At 37.1% G+C, this 10,242-nt stretch overlaps 1 protein-coding gene across 1 annotated transcript; it reads right to left on the bottom strand.

Annotated features, from left to right (window-relative positions):
- Positions 1 to 8,626: 8,626 nt before the first annotated feature.
- Positions 8,627 to 8,983, bottom strand: LOC133523135 (uncharacterized). The gene has a single exon (XM_061858646.1). It carries the CDS (start codon positions 8,981 to 8,983, stop codon positions 8,627 to 8,629), a length of 357 nt encoding a protein of 118 aa, XP_061714630.1.
- Positions 8,984 to 10,242: the final 1,259 nt, after the last annotated feature.

Genomic DNA, 10,242 nt, shown 5'->3' with positions numbered 1-10,242 from the left:
CTTTCTGGCCTAGTGCGTAGTGACCCTGCCAGGTTTGAATCCTGGTAAGGGCATTTAATTCTGTAAAAAGCACAGATATTTGCTCCTGCTGAGTCATGGATGTTTTCTATGTATTTAAGTATTTGTATATTATATTAAGCAGTGGTGTCCGAGTGTCGCGGGTTCAAATCCTGGCTCGTACCAATGAGTTTTTCGGAACTTATGTACGAAATAACATTTGATATTTACCACTAGTTTTTCGGTGAAGGAAAACATCGTGAGGAAACCTGCAATACATCTGCGAAGAAATTCAAAGGTGTATGTGAAGTCCCCAATCCGCATCGGGCTAGCGTGGGGACTATAGCCCGAGCCCTCTCGCACATGAGAGGAGGCGTGTGCCCAGCAGTGGGACGTATATAGGCTGAATTATTATTATTATTATTATATTACCTCTATATCGTTGTCTGAGTACCCGCAACACAAGCCTCCTTGGCTTACCGTGAGACGTATTCAGTTTGTGTAAGAATGTCCCTATAATATTAATACAATGTTTTTTTTAGTTCCCTACTGCAGCATCTTATACCGGGTGTTTCCTGTAACACGAGCAAATAATTAAACCATATATTGTACTCCTAAAACGATATAACTTTTCACTAACAACTTTTTAAAATTATGAAATCTTAAGATTTTATCGTTTTCATACAAATTAAATATTATTTTCAATGTACGCTGACATCAGTGTGTTTGACGTTGCTTGTCACGCTTTAAACGTAACAAAATTCGCAATACATTGCGTCTTAGAATTAACTTGAATGTGTAATAAAAGTTAAAACATAAGTTATTTTTAAAAGTTGCTGAACAAATGTTGGTGAGTTTGAGGAGTACAGCCTACAGTTTAATTTATTGCTCGTGTTACAGGAAACACCCGATATAATCTCTTGATGAAACCTTAAAGAGCTTATTCCACAATATTCCCAAAGCATAGAATAGAACAATAAAACAAGTACAGTTTGTTAGAGGCAGTTGGAGTATCCGAAACGCCGAAATAGAGTAACTAATAGTCAAGCCAAATATATTAGGCGAGACCAAATCACATCATCTCCTCTAGCTTAACAACCTCGAAAGGATGGAAGAAGATCGGGCAGTCACAACAGCATACTGGAGTTCACCAACTCGGATCATCGTAAGTATCGATGGGCGGATAGAGTGAAGGCAGATCCGTGAGCTCGGCGTTGGTGAAAGCTGGCGTGAATCCCAGCAGGGCCGAGAAAAATTGCGTGCTCTAGTGCTAGAGGCCAAGACTGCCAAGACTCATTTTAGGTCATCGCGCTAGCCAAAAAAGCGACTCTAGTCCCAAAATAAAAATGTATGTTCCGATTTATATCTATTTTTTTAAATCTCGTTGCTGAAAAAATGTATCCCTGACAGTCGGGTTCAGTATAAATAATTACTTTAGGTTCCCTTCGCTTGTCTACCGGAAAAACGCGAACGAGTTAACCGTATCATAAAATGTGTGTAACCCTAATAGGTTAAGTTATAAGCAAAAAAATGAGCGTACCTCGCCATCAAACGTCACACTTTGGCGAGTTTTATGAAATGTATAAAATGTATATGACTTTATTCGGAATAAAAAAAAACTGTTAACCCTGCATCTTATCAAGAACTTTTAGTGAGTCATTTGGAACTGACATATCAGTGTATGTGCTCCTAATGTGAACGCACAGTAGTTTAGATTAGTGTACCGTTAGGAGAGGCCACATTATAAAAGGATTATAGTAATGGTTGTTTTAGGATGTGTTTATTGTACTGGATTTATTAACTGACGCCTGTTAGCTATTACTTGTAAACTAAGTAACTATTTTCAGCTAAAATGAGATGTGATAGCAAAATGTTGTGTAAATTATACAGTTGATATTAAAGTATGTGATGTTAAAATGATTTTTTCGATTTTTGTATATTATTGGTGCACAACAATTTTATTGCCTTCTTGCTTCCACAAAGAAGCAAAACAGGTATTTTTGTTATGAACGTTTAAGTTAATAATTTTAACATTTAATTCGTATTATATGGTTTCTTATTTTCTTCTGTTTGACCCTGCACCAGCTCAATGTTTCGGTTTAGCCCATGGTTGACTGGTAGAAAATGCTTTTTGGCATTAAGTCCGCTATTTGTACTTCCATGTATTGCAATATTTTTAAATAAATAGTGACAAAAATTTCGAACATCTCGGAAAAACAAAGGAATTTGTCTGGAACTAATGTCAAGTAGGTATCAGTCGATATGATGCTTTCTTCGAAATGAAATGTCAATTGCAAACAGTGTGATCAAATGCTGCATTGGCGGTGGCGACGCGCGGTTTCTGAACACAACATAGAGAGCTTATAATATGCGTGTAGATAAAGCAGTGAAGTGTACATAATGAGGCATTAAAAAATTCCTGTTATGTTTGTATGAAAATCACTTTCCGTTTCATAAACCCACACTCGTTTTTAAATGCCTTTCTTTATGTAGCTGTCACATAAACTACTGTTTTGACACACTTGTATTAGACTGACATTTCATATTGTACAATTTCTAAGCCATCCGCAATGCATACAGCGTAGACTTAGAATCGAACAGCGTACATTTGAATACAGCGTAGACTTCGTCTTCGGAAGTTTGGAAGACTTCGAAATGAAGATGTCAACCTTACGCTGCTAAACATCAATGATATTTGGCGTCTAATACAAGTCGGGAATGTAATGTAAATCTGTCGTTTTCACTTCGATGCACTGCATTGCAGCCTAATTTGTATTCACAATTTGATGAAATTCATTAAGGATAAAACACTCATTGATTGGCAATCAAAAAAACTAGTGTTTAAAACTCCAGCATATTATTTAAAATAAACATTAGTTCTCATAATCAGGAAATTAGGCAATTGCAAGAAAAACCTAAACTCTATACTTCAAGTCGCGCGCAACAACCCAAGTCATGCTAAGCGATCTGAAATGAACATAAATCTAGTATATTTTCTATATATTCTATTTGGATTTCTAGGAACAGAACATACGCAATGCGACAAAATTAAAAACACCGTTTAACATTCCTGACAACACCAAAAACAACCTACGTAATTTAGTCGGGTTATTTGTTGCCCGTCATAAACCGGTGGGACATAAAAAAACCGACTAAGTGCGAGTTTGACTCGCGCACGAAGGGTTCCGTAGCGTTATTTATAAAAACGGCAAAAAAACATGTTTGCTGTATGAGAGGCCCCAATACTTATTTTATTCTGTTTTTATTATTTGTTGTTATAGCGGCAACAGAAATACATAATCTGTAAAAATTTCAACTGGCTAACTATCACGGTTCATGAGATACAGCCTGGTGACAGACGGACGGACGGACGGACAGCGAAGTCTCAGTAATTGCGTCCCGTTGGACCCTTTGGGTACGTAACCCTAAAAAATGAGAACGTGACAAGGACAAACAATAATAGCGCTTTCTCCGCTAGTTCCATTCAGCGTTCATCAGAGAGTCATCTCCCGGCTGCAGTACCTCAATGGAAATGAATCAATGACCGTCCATAATGAAATCATCAGCAATAACATCCTCACCAGCAAATATTACTCAAACGCGTCTGCTAAATGTTAATTATGAGCAGACAAACGCTTTGATGCATTGATGAGATTATACACAGCCGTGAGGTTCGGCGCAGAGGTGTCGATTATTTGGTAACTAGGGTTACCATAATTGTGGGGATCTCAACTGGGACGATGTGGACTTATCGTAAGTCTGACAGTAGTAAAATGATTATAGAGGGTCTACCAACAGCATCAACAATCGTTTTCTGTCTCTCTGTCGCTCAAATATTCAAGAGAGATAAGGAGGCAGATAAAGATTATCAATTTTTAGATATTGGTGGTAGGTCCTCTGATATCAAGTGTTCATATATCGATTTAAACTAACTGGTCATAAGCTCATTATCGAATCCAAAACATCAGAGCGAATTTTTAATTCGCGGATAATACTACTAATGAAACAATAAATTAATTCCGGATAAACCAGTTACATAAGATACAAGCGTTTTCGTCGTCTATTTCGTATGCGTGTAATTATAATGATAGATTAAAGCTACTTTTTGTCCTTTCCTAGGTCTTAAACTATCTCCATACTCAATATTATCGAAATCGGTTCAGCAGTTTAAACGTGAATAGGTAACAGGCAGACAGGAGGCAGTGGGAATATATTTCCCACCATGTTGAACGTTTTTAACAAAGTGAACAGGGTTCCATTATGAATAATTTCTGACATAATTAAGCCTTACATGCCTTCTATGCGATAAATCGCCATTGTCAATGTCTGATGAACAATTGTAATAAAGTTTTATAGTTTTATGTTAAAATGTCTGATGAGTAATTATATTGATATAAATTAATTTATTTACATGTGCTTTTGTATAGTAATTAACAAACTTAAAAACTAAATCTAAAAATTAACTATAGGTACTATATACTAGGGACAGGTACCCGGGTAAATGTGCCTAGCACGCTGCTGGCGTTGCCTCTTTGAACGGCTAACGAAATATGCTGGACCAAATATGCGCCGGACCTGGGGTCGCCACTTTTTTCTCGGAGGCATTGACCCAAGTTTCTTATAAATCTTTGTATTGATTGATTCATTTTATAGTCCGTAACAACTATAGTTTAAGTTATACAATGTAACTTTTGAGATGTAACACTGGTGTTATCAATACATAATTGTATTTGTATAAAGGGCCTGCCTTTATGTCGGTAAGACGAGTCGGCCGTCTGCGCCTAGCCTTAAGCAGTGGTCTCGGAATGTTTATTCAGATGCGGCCCATCGCTAAAGAGTGGCTCGATTTACTGGAAATTAAGAGGGCGTCAGCCGATGGGGCTAGAACAACAACGGGGGACAGAAATATCACAGTAAAAATACGGGATAACTGCTTTTTAAGTGTGACTATTGACGTTTGAGGGCGTCTTAGAAAATAATGTGAAGGCAGATTCAGGATAGAAAAGGAAACTGAATAATGAAAGCAACCAATTTTCGATAAATATTTATTTAAACGTAATATCCAACACCACCAACAGCGCTAAAGGGATACTAAGCGCGTTCGCAGACCGCTGGGATTCTGCGTTTATGCGTTTGGATGCAGCTCCACGAATATTAAAACAAAAACATTACTTTGCTAATTCGCGAAAAGATAACGTGGTAGCCAATCAGTGCCAACCCAACCCGTTATATTTACTTGCGTATTTTTACGTGCTCCATGTCTCGCGCTCCACGAGTTAGTTTCTAAGTTTTCATTTGTAAATAAATGGGATATATTCAGATTTAATTATTTATTATTATTTGTTCATTATGATTTTCAAAATACTAACAGTAGCTTATAAATATTTTGATTATTTTGTTAGTAACCATGGTATAGAATGTAAAAAATCCAAAAATAAATAAAAATTCTGACACAAAGGTTTTGACTGATAAATAAGCTTTAGGTACAGCTCCCTTTTTCGTATATATATGAGTTGAAAGCTTATTTAATACTGAATTACTTACAATATAATTTAACGTAATTTGCTCTCTCATTTATGTATAATTCTATGCAATATTCGGAAAAAAGTAAAAAAAAATATTCAAATAATACGCGCCCTGGTCAAGGTGATTTTGAACCCTATTTATATATTTTTAATTTTTTACATGGTTGAATCTTACATAAAACAAAAGCTGTATCTTTCATCTTTCTTAAAATATATAATTCATGTATATTGGAATGCCAAAAATTGCAACTGTACGTGTTTAACCAAACCTACTCGTTGCATGGCATTCAAAAAATAGCGTGTCACTGAAAAGTACCCTAAGTTTGAAGGGTAAAAGCTGAAGTACAGAGTTGTCGGTAAACTAAATACTGATGATTAAATAACGATCTAATAAAGTATGTTCATACAAATAAACAATTGTACCTATGTTATTAATATGACACAGATTTTTACTCCCTTTCGTAAAGTATAATTTTTCACAATCCAGCCGCGTATTCGCGTCTAACGAAAATCCTAAAGTAAATAAATAGTAAGTAAATAAAGTCGGGATCTATATTTTAAGCTAATTTTATTACGTTTTTATTAGTATAAAACAAGCTTTCAAATCATGGCATTTTTTTTTGGCATGGAAGTTATTTTATACATCAAATATGAAATTATGACGTTTACCTGCACAGGCTGGGCTATCAAATTCGCTGCCAACTTATATTGGTCTGATTCTACATATATTTAATATATTTTTTGGGAATGTAGGAAAAATAATGGTTGTAGTAAGATGACGGAAAAAGTTTTTAAAACGAACTAGTCTACCGAGTCCTGTGTCTATCGTTCTATTACATACATATTGTCGGGCCCGATATCGGATGTCGGATACGATCGAAGAAGTAATTTATTTAAAGCGCCTTTTTATAATTTATTTATAAACTGTTCAAAAGACAACCACCTGTTAGCGCGACTTAATGTTATAGGGCACTTTCCAGCCGCCGATTTTCTCCAAGTATCATCCGATAGGATCATTCCATCGGAAAATGTGAAAACGCTCTTAGGTGGACGAAGACAGACGAGACAACGCAGTCAACGAAGATGTGTTATAGTCTGAAAAAATGAAACTCCGCTCAAATTTAAGAAAACATTCTTACGAAATCCGTTTCTAACAGCGAATTTGTATGATAATATTTCGCTGACCATAAAACAGAGTAATGGCGGCCCTTCGGACCCGGAGGCCAATTCTGTCTTTAACAGTTTGACATGGTTTTCATCGCACATTGATTACCTTTTTGAAACATAAAAAACAGACGTATGTTACAATTGCTTAACCAAGTCTTATTTTAAGTGTAAGATTACTATTTAGCTTACTGAATGTTATATCTTTAAACGAGCAATTCTTGTGTATTTATATATTTCGGAAACCATTTTGATAAACTCTGAGAAAACGCGCATCTTTGAGTTTTCCCAGCACAGCTCGGTCACCCAGATTTTTTTTTTTTGTTTTTTTTTTTGTAAACAGGGTTAAAATTTGGTTTTGTTTATAGATTACTTATAACTTCTGTAGAAAACACATTGCCCCCGGTAGAGGTAGTACTGTAGTAGTAATCACTTTATTGTACACAACACAGGTAAAAAAAAATACAGTAATTGAAGTACGAAAGTCAACTCATCCTTACAAGGGATCTCTTCTATTTTTATTAAATATGTTACAATGGGTCAATCACGTATTTTAAGTCAAAAACGCTCGACATGTTTGCTCGACATGCTCCGTTCCGAGGAGTGTCGATAGGAGCTTGCGTTGACAAACCGGCGGGCGCAGACTGTGTGAGTGACCCGTTGTAACATATTTAATATGTCTGTTTCTCACGGAAGTTTTGTTATTAAAACTCTTCTGTTTTTGTGCTTCATGGGATAAATAATTTCTTATTTTTATACAAAGGCTTCATGGCGTTGTTGTGTGTGTTTCAAGGAATCTTAAGCGCACCAAGAAATGCGAGCGAATTGCCTGATGCGATTTCTTCTTCTTCTTCCTCACGTTGTCCATTTTGCCACGGCTCATTGGAGCAACTAATCTGACCTTCCAACCAAGAAGGTAAACTTGGGTTCTTATTGGGACTAGTCCGGTTTCCTCACGATGTTTTCCTTCACCAAAAAGCGACTGATGAATATCGAATGCCTTATGCGATTTTGTTAGCACCAATCTGAATGGCACAGCGCGCAGCGACGCATGGTCTACCAAGGTCGTATCAAAAGATCAAAACCACACCAAATTATCAAAACAGAATAGGCCTCATAACGGCCCTTTGGACCCGAGTGACATCTTCTCATTAAAGTAAAAATTGCTAATGACTTTATCTCCATATTTTTGCATGAAAACGTCAGCACTTTACTTATTTAAGGAAAATGAAATGAATTTGGGTACGTAGTTGATATGCTAACTGCTAAAAATGTGAAGGGTTCAGGCGAATAGACGTTCATAAAAAGTCTGTCGATTTAAGCCTTTTTTCTTTGAGTATTTTGATGACCACAAGGATTTATTGACAAGAATATTTAATCTTACCTAACCGATCTGGCCTAGTGGTTACTGACCTTGCTTATGAAACCGATGGTCCTGGGTTCGAATCCCGGTAAGGGCATTTATTCGTGTGATGAACACGGATATTTGTTGCTGAGTCATGGGTGTTTCCTATGTATTTAAGTATTTATATATTATATATATCATTGTCTGAGTACCCACAACACAAGCCTTCTTGAGCTTACTGTGGGGCTTAGTCAATTTGTGTAAGAGTGTCCAATATTTATTTATTCATTACCTAGTATTTGATGGTTTAGCTACTAAACCGGTTATTTAGGTAAATTACAAACTTATCTGATATCCATATTTATCTGGTATTTTTCATTCCTTTACCACTTTACTCTAATCATCATCATTTCAATCTCCAGTCGCCCACTGCTGAGTATATAGGCCTCTCTTTGTGTACGCCATTTATCCCGGTCCTGGGCTAGTGTCATCCAGAATTGTCCCGCGATTTTTCGAATGTCATCCACCCAAAGATCCAACGGACGCCAGGCGCTTCTTTCATTCGAAAGCTGCCACCAATCCGTCAACATTTTGGTCACTCTGCAACGCTCTGCCTGGCCACATGTCCCGCCCAATTCCATTTCTGCTTAGTAATGACATCACCTACGTCTCGCACTTTGGTGCAGTGTTGTATCTCAACATTCCTCACTCGGTCTTGAAGTTTACTGCCGAGCATGGTGCGCTCCATGGCTCTCTGTGCTACTTGTATTTTATTCACACTTGTATACACTTTCTGTTTTCTAATGTGCACCTGCTTGATTTGAAATTCTTTGCCGCAAATGAGGAAAAGGTGTGCCTCGCTCATGTCCCGTCTGCGCGGCAGTCCCAATCGCATCTTGAGCGTGTTTGCTAACCGCTGGGACAACCCTATGTTAGCCCGGTGGACATCCATGCATGTTGTCAAACACTGCTGACGGTATGTTGTGCTTATTATGTTTATTTATTTATTTTATTTTACTTTTTAGTCGTAAATTGTAATGCTAGTTAAGAACATCAATTAATAATTAGTTTTTAAGATTAACTAACAAGATCGTATGGGCTCTGTCTGAAATAAATGTTTTTATTATTAAATGAAGCTTTGATCCGAGGACCTAATAATCATAATACGATTTATCTTTCCTCGCCTAACTACGCGACTTTCCCATTAAGACATGTTTTTAGCTCAAAAAACTCTAAGGTAAGCCTAAGTAAATTTAAAAACAAAAGAAAATCATGAACTACGCTCTCATAAACACATTACCAGAGCAACAAGATAATTAAATCGCACCTGAAATGGCACCAACGACCCAATTTGGTCCAATCCCCTAAAAGTAAGTGGATGAAGCCGCAACGAGCAATGTTGCCTTTTACGGGATACATTACGAGAATTATTCGCGGATTCATCTGCTGTTGTGTTGTCACAATGTAAGGTTACATTCTAATTAATAATAATAATAATAATTCAGCCTATATACGTCCCACTGCTGGGCACAGGCCTCCTCTCATGTGCAAGAGGGCTCGGGCTATAGTCCCCACGCTAGCCCAATGCGTATTGGGGACTGAGGGATGAGTTTTTCGGAACTTATGTACGAAATGTCATTTGATATTTACCACTAGCTTTTCGGTGAAGGAAAACATCGTGAGGAAACCTGCACACATCTGCGAAGAAATTCAAAGGTGTATGTGAAGTCCCCAATCCGCACATTCTAATTGCTACGGTAAATTCAATGCCTGGGTAATTGATATTTTGTGCAGCAATGGCTGTAACGTAAATCCATAGGGATTATGTCCTTTAGGAAAGTTGGCAGGGATAAAAGAAGTACTACCAGCTACGTTAACAAAAGTAATTTATTATTGAAAAAAAAGAACTAAAATTTTATAAAGTGTCGTGGGAACTCTATGGCCGGTCTTAAATTTGCACCCGGAGTGGTACTGCCCTGGCTGGTCGAAAGGTCCGCAGCTGGTGGGTGTCACGACAGCGCAGAAGAGGAGCCGGGGCGACGGCGGGCGAACAACTAGGGCTCTTGCCCTGCCGTCGAGGTGGTGAAGGCTCGAGGGTCTCTTCTTTAAAATACTGATGTTTATAATTTAATATTTTTGTTTATGTTTAAAATTATTTAATTTGATTAATTTAACAGCCGTTTAAAATATTTTTACTTAATTTTAAATAGG

The sequence above is a fragment of the Cydia pomonella genome, chromosome 11 (assembly GCF_033807575.1).
Source record: "Cydia pomonella isolate Wapato2018A chromosome 11, ilCydPomo1, whole genome shotgun sequence".
In the NCBI taxonomy this organism is placed as follows: Eukaryota; Metazoa; Arthropoda; class Insecta; order Lepidoptera; family Tortricidae; genus Cydia; species Cydia pomonella.
The sequence above is the reverse complement of the archived record's forward strand: the minus strand, read 5'-3'. Positions and strand labels throughout refer to the sequence as shown.

Bases quoted from the DNA above. Each gene is read 5' to 3' on its own strand.
- LOC133523135 (XM_061858646.1), bottom strand. From the start codon at position 8,983: ATGGATGTCCACCGGGCTAACATAGGGTTGTCCCAGCGGTTAGCAAAC.